General features: G+C 39.6%; 1 protein-coding gene and 1 long non-coding RNA gene across 3 annotated transcripts in view; one reads left to right on the top strand and one right to left on the bottom strand.

Annotated features, from left to right (window-relative positions):
- LOC132311138 (auxin response factor 6-like) overlaps positions 1 to 17,651 on the bottom strand; it is a 38,352-nt gene that overhangs the window by 18,598 nt on the left and 2,103 nt on the right. For both annotated transcript variants that reach the window (XM_059808879.1, XM_059808880.1), the window contains one exon: positions 17,561 to 17,645. In XM_059808879.1, coding sequence (XP_059664862.1) covers positions 17,561 to 17,645 — 85 coding nt within the window. The remainder of the gene's footprint in view (positions 1 to 17,560; positions 17,646 to 17,651) is intronic.
- Positions 15,992 to 17,033, top strand: LOC132311140 (uncharacterized). Its single transcript, XR_009482864.1, has 2 exons — positions 15,992 to 16,256; positions 16,449 to 17,033. It is a non-coding gene; the product is annotated as an uncharacterized LOC132311140 (long non-coding RNA).

Raw genomic sequence — 17,651 nt, 5'->3', positions numbered from 1 at the left:
AGCAAGGGAATAAATTATTTCGATGTTCCAAGCTTCTCTACCTTCTTAAATTGCTCGTGCCTTGAAATTTTCTGGGAAATGGTTTCGATAAGCCAAAAATTTGATTTTTCTGAAATGGTCTTCAGTTGTGTTTCGCAATTTTAGACTGGCCTCTTAGACCTTCTCAGCTCTAATTTTCATTCCCGGAAATTTCCATCGCTTTCGAGCAATTTCATAGGATCTTTGGCATGCAACTCATGTGCAATCTCTCATTTTTAATGCATTGTTGAAATGTTCTTAATCTCATCCATGCATTGAAGAGATGTTCTAAAGCTTGAAAATTTTCTCAAAATCATCCATGCATTGTGTGAGGTTGCAAAAGTTGGGAAATCTTCTTGAAATCATTCATGCACTCATTGAAGAAAAAAAAAAAAAATTGCACAGTTTGAAAAATTTTCTAAATTTTCCATGCATTGCAATGAAGTGTAGAGTTAGACAATTTTCCCTCCTTGCATTAGAATGGATTGAAGTTCAAAAGTTTAAAAATTGTCCATGCATTAGAAAGAAGTTGAAAAGTTTTCAAAATTTTCCATCCATGCGTTACATTGGAATGAATTTGCAAAGTGTTAAAAAATTTTCTGAAATTTAATTCATGCTTTGTGTGATGTTGCAAAGGTTTAAAAATTTTCCTACATTCATCCATGCATTGGAAATGTGTTGCATTTTGAAAATTTTGCCAATTTGATTCATGCATTAGCAAGATGTTGCAAAGTTTGACACATTTGTTTCAGCAATTGCATCCATTCAAAATGCTCACTGGGCCAAGATTCTAGTGCTCGAATGATCTAACCAAAATTCCATGAGCTACTACCCATTTTGGAGCACCCTAAATTCCATTTGGATTGCTCCAAATGTCTTCACCATCAATCCCAAGCTCACTGCCCATTTTTGGAGCACTCTAGCTTCCATTTGGATTGCTCCAAATTATCACACCAACTTGCCGAAGTCACTGCCTTCATTTCGAGCAATCTAGCTTCCATTTTAGAGTGCTCCAATTGTGAACCAATCTTGCATGCACCACTGCCCAATTTTAGAGCACTCTAAATTCCTTTTGGATTGCTCCAAATTTTCAGCCCAACTTCCGCATCTACTGCCTCAGAATCGAGCACTCGAAGGCCAAGCTTCGAGTGCTCGAAGCTTCACTAATTCCATAGCATGCCTCTGCCAAAATCTCGAGCACCCCAAGCTCTTATTTGGAGTGCTCGAGCTTGCTCACCCAAGCAACCCACCAACTCAATCAACCAACCTACTAAAAACAACCCAAGCAAACCACAACCCCTCCACCTCTCGGCCACTTTCCCACCATGGACAATCAACCCAACACACCACCTTCCTTTTCTCTCCTCTCAACCCCAACACATCCTTCTCCAACACAACCACCCAACCTTCTAACACCAACCTACACAACCCCTCTCGGCAAACCCACTTCCCTCTCATGCATGAACCAACCAAACCACCCCTCACCCGAACCACCACCTCACAAACCATGCTCGAACTCAACCAGCCACCACCCTCTCACCCTCGGCCCCCAACTCTCTGCATCTCACCACCCCTCCCACAAACTTCACTACCCTACCTCACCATCCTCCTCCCAACCTCATCAACCCAAAAACCATGCAAACCACCAACTCCCACGCCCTGCATGCATGCATGCAAGCCCCATGCATGCATGCCCCTCACCACGCACCAACCATGCACCAACCAAACCAACCTCACCTTCTCTCTCTCTCTCGGCAATTTCAAGCTCCTTCATCCACCCCACTCCATGCCACCCCTCACCTCAACACAAACACACCGCAACCCACTCCATCACCACCATGCTCACAAGAACCAACTCTCGGCATCTCACAACCCACTCCATGCCAACCCCAAGCCACCCCACAACCTACAACTCCATGCCAAACCCCCCTCTCACCCCACTGCCCCATTTTAGAGCACTCGAAGACACACTTCGAGTGCTCGCAATCACCCACTCCTCACACAACAAACCAACCGAGCCCACTGCCCCATTTTAGAGCACTCAAAGACACACTTCGAGTGCTCGAACCAAGCCACCTCTCTTTTAAAACCAACCCACCTCACTCTTCTTTCCCTCTCTCGGCATTCTCTCCATCCTCCACCATCCTCCTCTTAAACCTTCAAACCAACCAAACACCTCTTACCCTCCTGCATGAACCACCATGCACACTCCTCCACCACCTTCCCACACTCAACCTCCCTCTCGGCAAATTCACTCCCTAACCATCACCTTCCCCAACACAATTCCTCTCGGCATTCACCACAACCCTCCTCTCGACTTCCACCATCCTCAACCCCAAACCAACCACCCTCCACCCTCGGCACCAATCAACCCACCACCTCATGCATGCACCTCCATCCTCCTTCCTAATTCCATCTTTCCCTTCTCTCCATTCTTCTCTCAAGGTATGCTTTCTCATCCTTTTTATTTTATTCTTTTTGTTCTGTTGTTGTTATCCTTTTGAGGAGTATGGGCATGGAAATTGTGGAGTTTGGGTGTGATTGTTGTTATGCTCTATGCTAGAGAGCATTTTGTCTAAAAATTTTTTTTGGGTTTTCTTCACTCTAATCAACCTTTGGCCCTCTTCCTTTTTGTCATGCACACTACCTGTTCGACACAATGCCTGAACCAGCTTCATCTCTCTAAATGGCCCCATTCTTGGCATTGTTTTGTTATCCATTGTAACCTTATGACTAATGTGTGCTAATTTATGTTTTGTTTAGATTTTTACTAGACTTCATGTTTGTGTTATTCATTCTCTTTTAGTTTTTCATTCCGAAACCTATGCTTTTACCTATGTATATTAGTGTTGTTTTGGCAGGTCATCGGGTCCAAGTTTGGGGGACGCGTTTGCGCATTTACATCGATGGATATTTTTGCATTCGTCACTCTACTTGGTAATATTGTTCTTTTACCTTCTTTGCTCTTATTTTGTTTCACTTGTCTTCACACATTGAGGACAATGTGACATTCAAGTTTGGGGGTGCAATAGGACATTTTTGGTTTCACATTTTTGCTAAGCAATGATAGTATGATTTGAACTTGTCGGGGATGAAGCATATGTTTAATACCTTGTGTATAGAAGCAATTGACATTTTTGAAAATAAAGAAAAATTTGAGTTGAAATAATCATGTGGATTCAAATCAGTCTATATAAATGTCTCAATTAGATTCTCGCTGGATTTGACACTCTTTTAAGCTTCACAATGCACAGATCCACATTGGAAACTTAACTGTGAAGCATGCAACTTGATTGACCTTGACCTTGGCCTAGTTAATTTGATTTGATGAACCTGATAGATGAATATCTTTGGCATGATTTAAGTTGTCTAAAAAAAAAAACTGAGAAAGAAAGAAAAAAATGACCAGTTGACGTTCGTAACCTTTCCAACTCGAGCTATTAAGCCCTAGGAGTGTCTCTACACTTAGCACCCTAAAGCCGTCTGGTTTGGGAGTTGTTGGCCTAACGCTTGCTACAAGGGTTGGTTAGAAAGCTTAAAGGACTTAAACATTGCACGGTCATTCAAAAAAATTGTAATAAACATGGTTCGCTAGAGTTCGTAGCCTTTCCAACTTGAGCTATTAAGCCCTTTGGAGTGTCTCTACACTTAACACCCTAAAGCCATCTGGTTTGGGAGTTGTTGGCCTAACGCTTGCTACATAGGTTGGTTAGAAAGCTTAAGGGACTTCAGCATTGCACAACCATTCTATGTTTCGCTTATGAGTTGCAATAAATTGTCAACAAGCAATAAAAGTTGTCTTGTAAATAAAATCATGCCTTAGGGACCTCATTTAAAGGGGAATTCAATGATTTGAAAACTTGTGCTTGGGAATTGGAAAAGAAAGTAAAAGCCGCATGTTGAGAATCCAATTCACTTTCACTGAAGCTAGAGTTGATTTCCATTCAAGAGATGATAATTGAGTTATTTATATAGACTTTGATGTTGATGCATGTATGTGGAAATGTATTTAGCCAATTTTTGTATCAATGCTTCATATATGCAAGGTAGTTTTCCCAATGACCCCATCTCCAGTTTTTGTCTGTTTCAAGTTGTATTTGAGCTATGTATCTATTTTATTTTACCATGGTAGATATTTTTGTAGTAGCAGTCCCATGTTTGTCATTCCATTGAGTTTTGCATTTTGATTTTGTTAAGGGACTAGCAAAATGTAAGTTTGGGGGTGTGATAAGCGCCGAATATTGTATATTCAAGCACCCTAAATTGCATTAGTTAAGTTCTTTATTTGTGTATTTTATATAGATTATTTCCAATTGTATGTTTTTGCACATTTTCATGTTAAATTGCAAAAAGGAAGCAAAAATGATGCTTTGTGGAGTTTTGAACATAGGAAGGTGCAATGCTGAATTCTGACAGCAGTGAAATCCGGATTTGCTCACCATTTTTGACCTACCAAACTCGAGAACTGGACTTCCATCATAACATGAAAGATTTAGAACTCTGAATCAGCTTTCCAAATCTTCAAGCGGTTCGTCATTCGGAGTTCGGAGCAGAGAGTTATGATCTTCTTATTAGAGGTGCTCAGAACTACCTGGCAGCAATGAAAGTCTGCCTTGTTCTTCAATTTCGACCAACCAGACCTGAGAATTGGATCTCCACCAAAACATAAAGTTTTTAGAGCTCTGAATTAGCTTTCCAAATCTTCAAACGGTTTGTCATTCGGGGTTCGGAGCACAAAGTTATGGCCGTTTTACCAAAGTAGGTCCGGGCGGAGCAAACCAAGCATAGGGCATTCTGCCCAATTTTCGAGTGCTCGAGGCCCTATTTCGAGCACTCGAAATTAGGGCAAAATTCTACACGACTCAGCCCACTTGTGCTCAGATTTTAGCCCTTTTGGATTGCCTCCTTTATGAAGTGGTTGGAGATGTTGGTTGGTAGCTTTTGGGGTGGATAAGTGATCTAGATTAGGGAAGCAAAGCCACTCATTATCTCTTAAGCTTCATTTTGAGAAGATAGGGGAGGAGGATAGAGCAAAGGAAGGAGAGTTCTTGGAGCAAGAAAGGGGAGCTCGAAAATGGAAGGAGGATCCATGGTTCTTCTTCATTCTAAGGCTCCCATGTGTAACTAACTCTTCCTCTAGGGAGGTAATGGAACCCCTCATTGTAAGCATGCTTTACTTTTGATTCTAGTTTGGGAAAAATAATGTATTTTGTGGTGATTCCATAATCTAGAACTCTTACTTGATGTAATGAATTGATTTTGATTTAATGATCATGTTAGACCTACTTTCTTGTCTTAGAATGTATGTTTTCATGGTTGTATGGTTTACATTTTCATGGTGACAATGAAGATGAGATTTTTGGAATGGTTTTAATGACATGTTGTTGAGAGATTTGATAGGCCATAGCTTAGGTTATTCCTTTGATGGCTTATTCTTAATTCTTAGCTTCATGTGCTCTTATCATGTGATTGATGGTTTGACAATTTCTAGCTTAGTGAACATGTCTTAAATTACACTTTAGTTTAGGTAATTGAGCATGTAAAATCTTTGATAAATTGTTCTTGCCTATTGATTCCATGAATCCTTTGAAGGTAATGTAGTAACCATGAGTAACTACTTATCATAGCCACATATTTATGTTGTTTTTCCCCGAATGAATCATATTCTAGCATGTTTATATTGTAGGTGGTGAAGTTACTTCCCTAGTCTCTTTTACCGACATTTTATCTCTTTTAAATTCTTGCAAGTTCTATTTTATGCATCTTAATTTCATAGCTTTAGTGACAAACCAAGCAAACACCCTATTCCCCCTTATCATTCTAAAACGATTCTAGACGCTTAGGTTGCCTTAAACTAGCTCAGTCCCAGTGGTTCGACTTACCCGACCAATAGCCCTATTTTACAATGATTCGTGCTATTGCGAAGGTTGATGTTTAATTGCCAACCGATCAAAGATCAACCCAGATCAGTAGACCCGGCCCGTTTTTAGGTCCAGCTTGTTTTCAGATCCGGGTCTGGTTCGACCCTTTTTCCTTGATCCGGCTGTTTTTTTTTATTTGTTTCTCTTCAGTTCCTCTCGGGACAGATTCGACATCAGCAGCTTCAACTTGGGCCAGATAAGTTCTTTTCAGTTTACATATACATTTACAGCGGCTAATTCTGTTGTTCGTGGCATGGATTTGGATTCCTCAATTGTTTCTTCTGAGTCTACTGGAATTAAAACTCCTGCAACACATGTTGATCATGTCGGGCTGCAAATTACAACTATGAAATTGAGTAATTCAAATTACTTACTATGGGCTCAAGCAATGAAGACCTATTTAGGCGCCCAACGAAAGCTGAAGTTTATTACACAAGCTCCTCCACCTCAAACATCCACAACATATGATGATGGGGAAGCTGATAACTATATGGTTATGTCCTGGTTGTGGAACAGTATGAAACCTTCCATTGCATCTACTTTTATGTTTGTCAACACTGCAAAGGGAATATGGGATGCAGTTAAAGAAACCTACTCTATAGACACAAATGTCTCTCGCATATACTCCCTGTATGAGAAGATGTTCCATTCTCGTCAATCTGACCCCTCTGGTCAAGGCATCGGTGAGTTTTACAGTACTTTCAAAAGCTTGCTAGATGAGGTGAATCAATACTATCCCTTAACTACTGATCTTGACGTTCTCAAGAGACAACGTGAGGAATTTTCGATTTCCATTTTTCTTGCTGGTTTGCACCCTAGCCTTCAAAATATTCGGGATCACATCCTTGCTAATGATGGAGGACTCCCATCTCTAGGTAACATTTATGCCCGATTGCTTCGTGTTTCAAAACAATCACATGGGACGTCCACTGTGAAAGAAAATTCAGCTACGATGGTTCCTTCTATCTCTCCACAGTTCTCTAGAGGCCGTGATACTCCCAGTAACAACAGAGGGTATGGAGCAACTTCGAGTGGTTCTCGTGGCGATGGTGGCCGTGATAGAGGTCGCAGTCACCGTGGTCGTGGACATACTGATACTCGCTACTACAGCCACTGTAGGGGTACACTAACCATTTTGTTGAGCATTGCGGGGCTCTTCATAGGAAACCAGCATGGGCATATCAAGTAGTGTCTTCTTCCGACATTGCTGGGTCTCATCTCTCTCCTAACCACCACCACCCACCTGCTCAAAACTCTGTACTGCCATCATCTGCACCTACTAGTGACAGTGTGATACTCTCACGAGCTGAGTTCAGTGCCTTGGTCAACCGGACACATCCCCACTCTACTAATATGGTTAACTTTGCGCAATCAGGTAATATTGCATGCTTGTCCGATTTACAAACTTCAGCCTCCCCTTGGGTTATTGACTCTGGGGCGTCTACTCATCTCACAGGTGATGAATCTCTATTTTCTAATTTTCAGAAGTCTCGTTTCTCATCTTTTGTTACTTTGGCTGATGGTAGAACATATTCCATTATTGGCCAGGGAACAATTAAACTAACCCCATCCATTTCTTTATCTTCTGTGCAATTGGTTCCAAAATTTCCTTTTAATTTATTATCTGTAAGTAAACTGACTCAAGCACTCAATTGTGTTGTCACATGTTATCCTTCATTTTGTGTCTTTCAGGACCTCAACACGAAGAAGACGATTGGTGGGGGCACTAACAGAAATGGCCTACACTATTTGGATTGCACACCTTCCACTAGTGGTGTTGCTTTACATTCCCAGATGTCTGTATACCAGTGGCATTATCGGTTAGGTCATCCCTCATTGCGGTACTTGAAGTCTGCATTACCTTTCCTTGAGTCGGTGTCTACTTTAAATTGTGAGTCTTGTCAGTTGGGTAAGCACCATAGAGTGTCTTTCCCTCCTCGTATTGTTAATCGTCGGTCTTCTTTATTTGAATTGGTGCATACGGACATTTGGGGTCCTACTCGTCAAACTAGTCCATCAGGTTTTTCTTATTTTGTTACCTTTGTTGATGACTATTCAAGGATGACTTGGTTGTTTTTAATGAAAGACCGTTCTGAACTTTTTCCCATATTTCAATTATTTTTAAAAGAAATTGAAGTTCAATTTGGTTGTGTTATACGAACTTTACAATCTGATAATGCTATGGAATATGTCAAAGGTGTTATTTCTACCTTTTGCAACTCTCGTGGCATCTTGCACCAAACTTCTTGTTCTTATACTCCCCAACAAATTGGTGTCGCCGAACGGAAAAATAGGCATTTAATTGAAATAGCTCGAACATTGATGATCCATATGCATCTTCCAAAGGCATTTTGGGGAGATGCTGTTTTAACTGCTTGTTATTTAATTAATCGTATGCCATCTTCTGTTCTTAATTGGAAATGTCCTTATTCCCTTGTTTTTCCTACCTGGCCGTTATTTGCATTACCGCCTCGTGTTTTTGGGTGTGTGTGCTTTGCTCACATATTACGCCTTGGCACTGATAAATTGTCTCCTCGTGCCATTAAGTATGTCTTTATTAGGTACTCTCAGACTCAAAAGGGTTATAAATGTTGGGATCCTAGCACTCGTAGTGCTTTTGTGTGCATGGACGTTACCTTTTTTGAGGACACTCCTTATTTTTCTTCACATGGTTCGTCTTTAGATACCAAGTTGTTGCTTCCGTTGCCTGTTGTGTCACACTCATCAGCCTATGTCCCACCATGACCACCTCCAGTGCCATCGCCACTTCAAGTGTATAGTCGACGATCACGGGTAGCACCCCCCCAATTGTCTACTTCTATTGAGGCTCCTATTGCTGCTGATGATCTTCCTATTGCCTTACACAAAGGTATTCAATCTTGTGTTATTGCACATCCTATTTCTAACTTTGTCTCGTATAATCATGTTTCACCCACTTTCTCTTGTTTTTTATCCAAACTGTCAGCTATACCTGTTCCCAAGACTTTGCAGGATGCTCTTTCTCATCCTGGTTGGCGACAAGCCATGATCGATGAAATGGATGCTCTTCATCATAATAGGACATGGGATCTTGTTCCCTTACCTCCTGGTTCCAAACCGGTTGGTTGTAAGTGGGTCTACACTGTCAAATATCTCCACGATGGTTCTATTGAGCGTTTGAAAGCTCGTCTTGTTGCAAAGGGGTTAACCCAGACTTGTGGTGTTGATTATGATGAGACTTTTTCCCCTGTTGCAAAGATTTCTTCTATACGAGTCCTTATTTCCATTGCTGCCAATCGTAACTGGCCGTTTTTTCAATTAGATGTGAAAAATGCTTTCTTACATGGCAACTTAGTTGAAGAAGTTTATATGGAGCAACCACCTGGGTTTGTTGCTCAAGGGGAGTATCGTCATACTGTTTGTCGCCTTAGGAAGGCCCTGTATGGATTGAAGCAATCTCCAAGGGCTTGGTTTGGAAAGTTCTCTGCGGCAGCATTAGCATTTGGTCTTAAGAGATGTCAGACAGACCATTCGGTGTTTCACCAGCACACTAAAGCTGGTTTCATTTTCCTTGTGGTATATGTAGATGACATTGTGATCACAGGTGATGATTCTGAAGGTATTGTTAAATTGAAGTTGTTTCCACAAAATCAGTTCCACACTAAAGACTTGGGTCAACTCAGATATTTCTTGGGTATTGAAGTTGCTAGATCCAAAGAAGGTATAAGTTTATCTCAAAGAAAATATGCATTGGATTTATTAGAAGAAACAGGTATGTTGGGTGGTCGTCCTGTTGATGCTCCCATGGATTCAAATACAAAACTCATGTCAAATGAGGGTGATCTATTTGATGATCCTGGCAGATATCGACGGCTTGTTGGGAAATTAATTTATCTCACTATCACTCGACCGGATATCTCATATGCAGTTAGCGTTGTAAGTCAGTTCATGGGATCTCCTAGGATGCCACATTGGAATGCAGTTCTTCGGATTATCCAATACCTCAAGCAAGCTCCAGGTTTTGGGTTGCTATATAAACCAAATGGATATCTTAGGGTAGAAGGTTTCACAGATGCTGACTGGGCTGGTTCTCCCTCAAATAGGAGATCTACTACAGGCTACTGCACATTTGTTGGTGGAAATCTTGTTACATGGAAAAGTAAAAAGCAAACAGTGGTAGCATGGTCTAGCGCTAAAGTAGAGTACAGGGCGATGGCCCATACCTCTAGTGATTTAACGTGGATACAACACTTTCTTGAGGAACTTGGGTTAATAGTCAAGACTCCTATTCCATTGTTCTGTGATAACCAAGCAGCTGTTCATATTGTATCAAATCCGGTATTTCCTGAAAGAACCAAGCATATTGAAGTTGATTGTCACTTCACCCGAGAGAAAATATTGAGCAGGAACATCTCTACTCCATTTGTGAAGTCAGAAGATCAATTAGCTGATATGTTTACTAAGGCTCTTGGTCATAATCGGTTAAAAGCAATTTGTTCCAAGCTGGGATTATATGATATATATTCTCCAGCTTGAGGGGGAGTGTTAGAACAGTTATATGTAAATAGGTATTTATGTTGGGGTCATATTGTAATTAGACATAGGGTTTGTGGCCATTATGTAAATAAGCCATTCTTATATTGTATATATATTGTGTTATGTGTAAGGGTTTTATAACATGAAGTAAAGGGGTTGCGCCTCTCTTATCAGATCTCTCTCTCTCTCAGCCACCTACTCTCTCATTTTACTATCTCTCTCTATATAATCTATAAAAACAACAAGTATAACAAATACATTACTGGGACAAAGAGATGAGTGAAAGGGCAGTTATGGAGCCAAAGGCCACAAAGTATAAAAAGTAGGGAAAATGTTATCCAATCAAAGGATGCATGTATGATTCCTGTGGTAGGCATTATATTATTTATCGCAATGGAGGATTTGCATGCCAAGAGAGACAGTGAAGAACAAAAAATCCAGAACAAAATTAGATACAATAAACCCCAAATGAATATGGTAGATATATATATATATATATATATATTGATACGTAAAATTGTATTAGAATGCGTTCAAAAGGGGAACGCATCCCAAGAGTTGTACAAGGATATATATATTTATATATTTGTATTCTGTAATGATCAAGAAAAAGGACATCTAATGTTCCAAAACTGGCAAGACAGGGAATTTTAACCAAGATGTAAAATTGAAGCATGATTCATGAAGACTTCTGTAAGAGGGACGTACTTGTATCATATCCGTGTCAGATATTGACATGCCTTGGATACTCACGGATACATCTCCCATACTTCCTAAACTCGTCCATAGTTTACTAATTTAGTCTAAAAATTATGTATGCACTATCGAAAGATATTTATATATTGAGAAATATATTTCATTACTAATTTAGTCTAAAATTTATGTATGCAATATCATCTCAACTCTCAACTTGTTTGTCATAATATTTTTATAAGGAAATATTAGTAACAATATATAAATAATATGACCAATGATTATTACTTTAAATTGACACAAATAAATACATATATTCTAAAATTCACGTATATTTACATTAATACTATACACACACACACACACACATATATATATATGTATGCATTGCAGTATCATTACAACTAAGAGGATGCCTGATGAGCGGTGCAAATGTATCTTAATGCCTATATGTAAAATAAAGGTGACATACAAAGTTTTACACCATGCGTCCCATATTAGATGTCCATCTTTGGTACTAGAAGTTTTAAAGGGGACATGCAACTAATTGCATTGTTCCCTTTTAAAATTACCAACTTATCCTTTTAAAGTTTGAATTTTTTTGAAAACTTAGGGGACAATGATGGAAATATAACATTTATTTTGCTTTGACTTCTCAAATTGGACAACTAATTTGGGACATTCTAAATAGGAAAAATTGACTACTAATATGGGGCAGAGGGAGTAATAATTATTGTGACACTAAATGAGTCAAAACTGTGAAACTTTGGGACAGAGTGATTGAACAATGCATAAGATGAGAGACTGAAGTGACGAAAAATCAATGTAAATTCATGCCGAGAAGGTCAACTTAAAAGGATGGAGGCTATCTACTTATTGAGGAGACTAACGAAAAGATAAAGAGAGAAGAAGAGAGAACTTCATATGGTTTTTATTGATTTGGAGAAAGCCTATCACAAGGTACCTATAAATCTGATATGGAGGGTTTTAGAAATGAAATGAGTCACAATGGAATACATTGACACAATAAAGGACATTTGTGATGGTTGTGTGACTATAGTTAGAATGCCAGGAGAAACAAGTGAATTCCCAATCACTATAGGCTTACATCAAGGGTCAGCATTAAGTCCATACCTTTTTGCCTTGGTTATGGATGACCTAACAAGACACATCCAAGATGAAATTCCTTAGTGTATGCTACTTGTCAATGATATTGTTTTAGTTGATGAGACTAGAGAATGAGTAAATGCCAAATAAGAGGTGAGGAGAGAAGCCTTAGAATTAAAAGGGTTTAAGATAAATAGAAATAAAACTGAATACATGAAGTGTAACTATAGTAAATCTAGAAATACAAATGAGGATGTAGTGAGGATTGAGAATCATGAGGTACAAAAGAGTGAACATTTTTGTTATTTAGGTTCAATTATTCACGATGAAGGAGAAATTGGTGATGATGTTAATCATAGAATCAAGGCAGGATGGATTAAATGGAAGAGTGCATCTAGTGTATAGTATGATAGGCGTATCCACTTAAAATTGAAAGGGAAGTTCTATTAAACCACTACTATTCGACCAATCATACTTTATGGCACAAAATGTTGGGCAACTAGGAATATGATAGGGTTGTAAATGAATCGAGTTGTTCATGAACACATCGGGCTCAGTTTGTTTACGACTAGGCTCGGGCTTGTTCGTTAAGCAAAAGAGTTGAGCTCGAACTCGATTTCTAGGCTCGTTTGGTAAACGAGCTGATCTTCAACAGTATTGGACTCGACTCGGCTGGGCTCGTCTTGGGTCGTGAACATGAGCTCGTGTAGGCTCGTATATGTTCCTAAACATAGGCTTGTATAGATTCATGAACATAAGCTCATGAACATGCTCGTGAACAGAGGCTTGTGTAGGCCCGTTTACGCTCATGAACGAACTAAAACAATCTTGAACACAAGCTCAAATCAAGCCCGAACAAAAAATTTATTAAACGAGTCAAGCCCAAGCCCAGTTTTTCGAGCTCATCACGAACCCGAGCTGAGCCCTCAAACGAATGAGTCTAGCCCAAACAAACTCAAGCTCGGCTAGGCTCGGTTCATTTGCAACCCTAACAACATATGCATTAAGTGAGTGGCAGAAATGTGAATCTTGAGATGGACTTGTGGTAAGAGTGTAAGACTATAAAGGATAGAATTAGAAATGATCAAATTTGGGAGATGGTTGGAGTAGCCGAAATGGGAGATAAAATGAGAGAAAATCAATTAAGATACATATAGCATGTGGTTTAACCAAAGGCTATGGCTTTAGATAGAGCACAATGGAAACATAAGATACATCTAGCCAACCCTGCGTAGTTAGGAAACAAGCTTGATTGTTATTGTTGTTGTTTTGCGGTATCATTGCCATATCCTGTATCCTATATTTTAAGAATTAGTAATGTGGGGAGGTATGGGAGACGAGTTCAAGTATCACTTGGTCAATTGGGAGAGAGTATGTACCCCTATTAGAAAAGGAGGTTTGGGGATCTAAAAGTTGGAGCGGTTTAATAAGGCGCTGATGGGTAAATGGCTTTTTGAGATTTGGAAGGGAGAGGTCTTATCTTTGGAAGCGTGTTATTGCAAGCCATTATGGGGAAGATTTTGGAGGGTGGACTTCTAGGGAGGTGAGATCACCAACGGGCATGGGCACTTGGAAGTATATCCGGAAAGGATGGGTTGAGTTCTCCAAACGAATCCAGTTCAGGGTTCGGAGTGGAAGTCATGTTTGCTTTTGGGAGGACCATTGGTGTGGGATTTTGCTCTGGCTTGCAGGTTTCCTCATATTTTCAGGATCTCAGTGAATAAGCATGCTACGGTTGCTAACCATTATCAGCTAGATAATGGGAGGGCATCATGGGATTTGCAGTTCCGTAGAAATTTCAATGATTGGAAGATCTTGGAGGTTGCAGATTTTTTAGGATTGATCTATAGGCAGGTGGTGGAGATGAGGGTATGGATGAGATGGTGTGGTTGGGCACCTCTGGAGGGGTGTTTGAGGTTAGGTCGTTTTACCACTGCCTTACAGAGCCTTCATGCCCCATCTTCCCCTGGAAAGCTGTGTGGAAAACTAAATCTCCGTTGAAGGTGGCCTTTTTCACTTGGACTGCTGCCCTTGGAAGTATCCTCACTCTCGACAACCTTAGAAGGAGGCATCATATAGTGGTGAATTGGTGCTGCATGTGCAAGAAGTCGGTAAAATCTGTGAACCATCTTTTGTTGCATTGCCCCGTGGCAAGGAATATCTGGTCTATGTTCTTGGTCGTTTTTGGTGTGGATTGGGTTGCTTCAGGGTCAACGGTTGGTATGTGATAGGCTTGGAAAGGGTGTACGGTGGAGAGCCGAGTCAGAGATGCTTGGAGGGCCACTCCCCTTTGTGTTTGGTGGGGGCTATGGCACGAGAGAAATAAGAGACCCTTCGAGGGCGAGGAGTCCCCTATTTGGTCTCTCAAGTTTAGTATTATGCCTTCTCTTTTTTTTTTGGGTTAATGGGCGGAACTGTATATCTATGGATATTCTTTTGGACTTTGTAGATAGCTTGAAATTGTAGCGTCGCCTTGGGCGCCTTTTGTTTATGAAGTTTACTTATCAAAAAAAAAAAAGAATTAGTCATATCTCCTCACCAGTATCATATCGTGCCCATTGTATCCATGCCCATGCTTCATTGTGTAGAATATATCATATACCACATGTTCAATTATTCTGACAAGTTTTTGCACATATCATACACCCAACTACCATGTAGCCAATTTGCAAATATATTGGGTTCAACAAGTTCATATTCTGGTATATAAATTCAATATACAGCTCAACAAAATAGTGCTTGTCTCAATTATATCAGCATACGAACCCAAATTCTAACCAAAACACTTAAAAATCATCCCTTCAATTTGCAGATATGCATATCTATGTATGTCACACTTTCCATGTGATTCCATCAAAGCTACAAAGTACCCTAACATGAAGTATATGTCAATACCTAGGAGAAAAAGAGGAGACAAGTTGGCCAATAGTATTCTAACTAAAACCTTAAAACTATCTAACAACTAGCGATACACAAGGAAGGAGAAGACACTCCAAATCTAAGAGTGCGATTAGAGTTCGATTGTGTTGGTCCTAAGGTCCCCTAAGTTATATTTGCCTGTTTAATGTCAAAAAGCTTTGTTTCAGTGGGTTCAAGGGTGTATTCAACCTGCATTGTGGCTTAAAATAAGGTACAGGGGTAGTATTGTCATTTACTCCTCAGTGACACACTCTACACATTGGCCTTAGATAGTATATTAAAGTTCATATGCTTGTTCAAGCTGAATTTGCTGTGGTTATTGAGGTTCAGCACTTGAAAATTAGCTACAGGTGTTCCCAGGGGTAGTATGGTCTTTTCTCAGCTATATTCTATGTGTACACGTATGCCTAGATAGCTGCATTGCACTGAACAGCTGTGGTTGTGCCTGCATTGTGATTAATACAGTCTCAGTACCCATATTGTGCTGAGTGTAGTACACAGCTGTTACAAGGGTATTTTTGGGCTTTCCATGTTGAGCTCAGGAGTGTGACACGTGGCTGTGGTCCATGGTGATATATTCGTCCACTAATATTGTATAGCTTAGAGGCTAAGCTAAGGGATATACTTCGTTGCAGCCTCACCTACATGAGCAGAATTTACTGGTGCACAAGGTGTCAATATGTGGTGAGGTAACAAGGGTACAAGTGTCTTTTTATTAAGAGAATGTCAGAACTGTCTTGTACAATCATTGGCTAAATGGTGACAGCAATTTATTCAGTGTGAAGCAGCCAAGTATTTGCATTGCTCTATATATATATATACTGTGATAGAATTCATTAGAGTTTAAGCCTAAAAAATACACTGAATATTGAGCTGCAGCTAAGAACTCTCAAGAGCTTCATATGAACAAGTTTTTCTGTGATGTTTGATGATGATCCAAGCCAGAAAAACTCATTGATTCAAGCCTTGTGTGTGTGTTAACTGATAAGAAATTGATGCTGTCAAATTTGCTGGTGCAAGGGCTGGATTGAGTAGTGAAAATCTGTTCAAGGCTGATGTGGTTACATTTGAAGGCTGACACAGGTATATCCAAGCTTATTACAATTGCTCGGTACTTAGTTTTGAACAAAAACATGCTGAATGTGAATTTGGACTCTAAGATCAATCTATAAGCTTGTTTTTCTGGTTTAATCTGTGATTCAAGTACAAAATGGTTATGTCTAGCTATTCCCTGAATTACATAGCTGCTAACAAGTTTATTTTGGTGAATCAAAGCTGTTGAAATTGGCCGTGGGACAAAATATTGGCACACTGTGGTTTTGACTGTGCAAAACCCTAAACCTGAACTGTGCCGCGTTGGTTTATTGACTGAGGCTGAACTTTGTGATATACTCATGCTGCTCTTGATTGTTTAAAGTTATGAACATGAGTAATACAGTGAAACAAGACCGTGGAAGGTGCTGGTGAACTGTTCTTGAAGGGAAATTCCAATTTTACCCCTCAAACCCTAACTTCAGCTGAATGGTGTTTTGAGGTAGTAACTTGGAGTTTTGAGCTGTCTAACCTATTTCAATTGTAGGAAAGACTTGTTTATATTGTTTTACATCTGCTATGGTGTATTTGGTCAGCTGTGAGAGCTTATTTGGTCCAAGTAAGGTTGCTTAGGACAGGGGGAGTGCCTGTGTGCACTGTGGTTAACTAGTGTGCATATTGGTTGTGAAAACTAGTGTCTATTATTGTACAAGGGTGTGTGCAGAGAGTGAGACAGCCGAGTAACAAGATACATACAGCTAGTAGTTGATTTTATTGGCTGAGGCCAAGAACCAAGGTCTTTCCCTAGTTGAGAGGGTTTCCTTGCAATCCTTGTTTTCAGTGATCTTTGTGTGCTTCTTTTACAAACTGTGAAGACTTGAAAAGAAAGGTTTTAACCAATTCACCCCCCCTCTTGGTTCAACAGATTGAAAATGAATTTTGACTATAATCCAATAGCATTAATTTTTATTTAGACACTTTTTATGATTCACATGTGCACCAAGTATGGCCCTTATTAGTTGTCTAGAACTTATAAGCCAGCTATTATAGCTTTATGAGTCACTGAACCTTCCTTCGAGCTCAACTTATTTACCTCATAAAGCTATAGCAGTTGCATTATATTCATTTTTTTTTTCTCCCTTTTTTCTACTTTTTGTCCTAATGAAAAGTTGTACATAAACAAGGTAAAGGAAGTGCTCAAGTACAAAGGAAAAGAACTACAAGCAACAAATTAGAACGATTAAAACAAAACAAATTTTTTAACTTAGAACATTTCATATATTAAGTGGGAATCTTAGACATTTGACTTCTTATAAAAAAATACAAAAAAAAAAAAAAAAAAAAAAAAAACTCACCACGGAATATATGCCTGAATTTCCATTCATTGCCATGAAGATCCCTTGCAATCAATTCTTGAGCTGGAGGCTGCAGCGAGTAATCCTGAAG

The sequence above is a fragment of the Cornus florida genome, unplaced genomic scaffold, assembly GCF_030987335.1.
Source record: "Cornus florida cultivar Cherokee Brave unplaced genomic scaffold, ASM3098733v1 CherokeeBrave_3.0.0_Hap2_Chr06, whole genome shotgun sequence".
In the NCBI taxonomy this organism is placed as follows: Eukaryota; Viridiplantae; Streptophyta; class Magnoliopsida; order Cornales; family Cornaceae; genus Cornus; species Cornus florida.
This window is presented reverse-complemented; position numbering and strand designations above follow the sequence as displayed.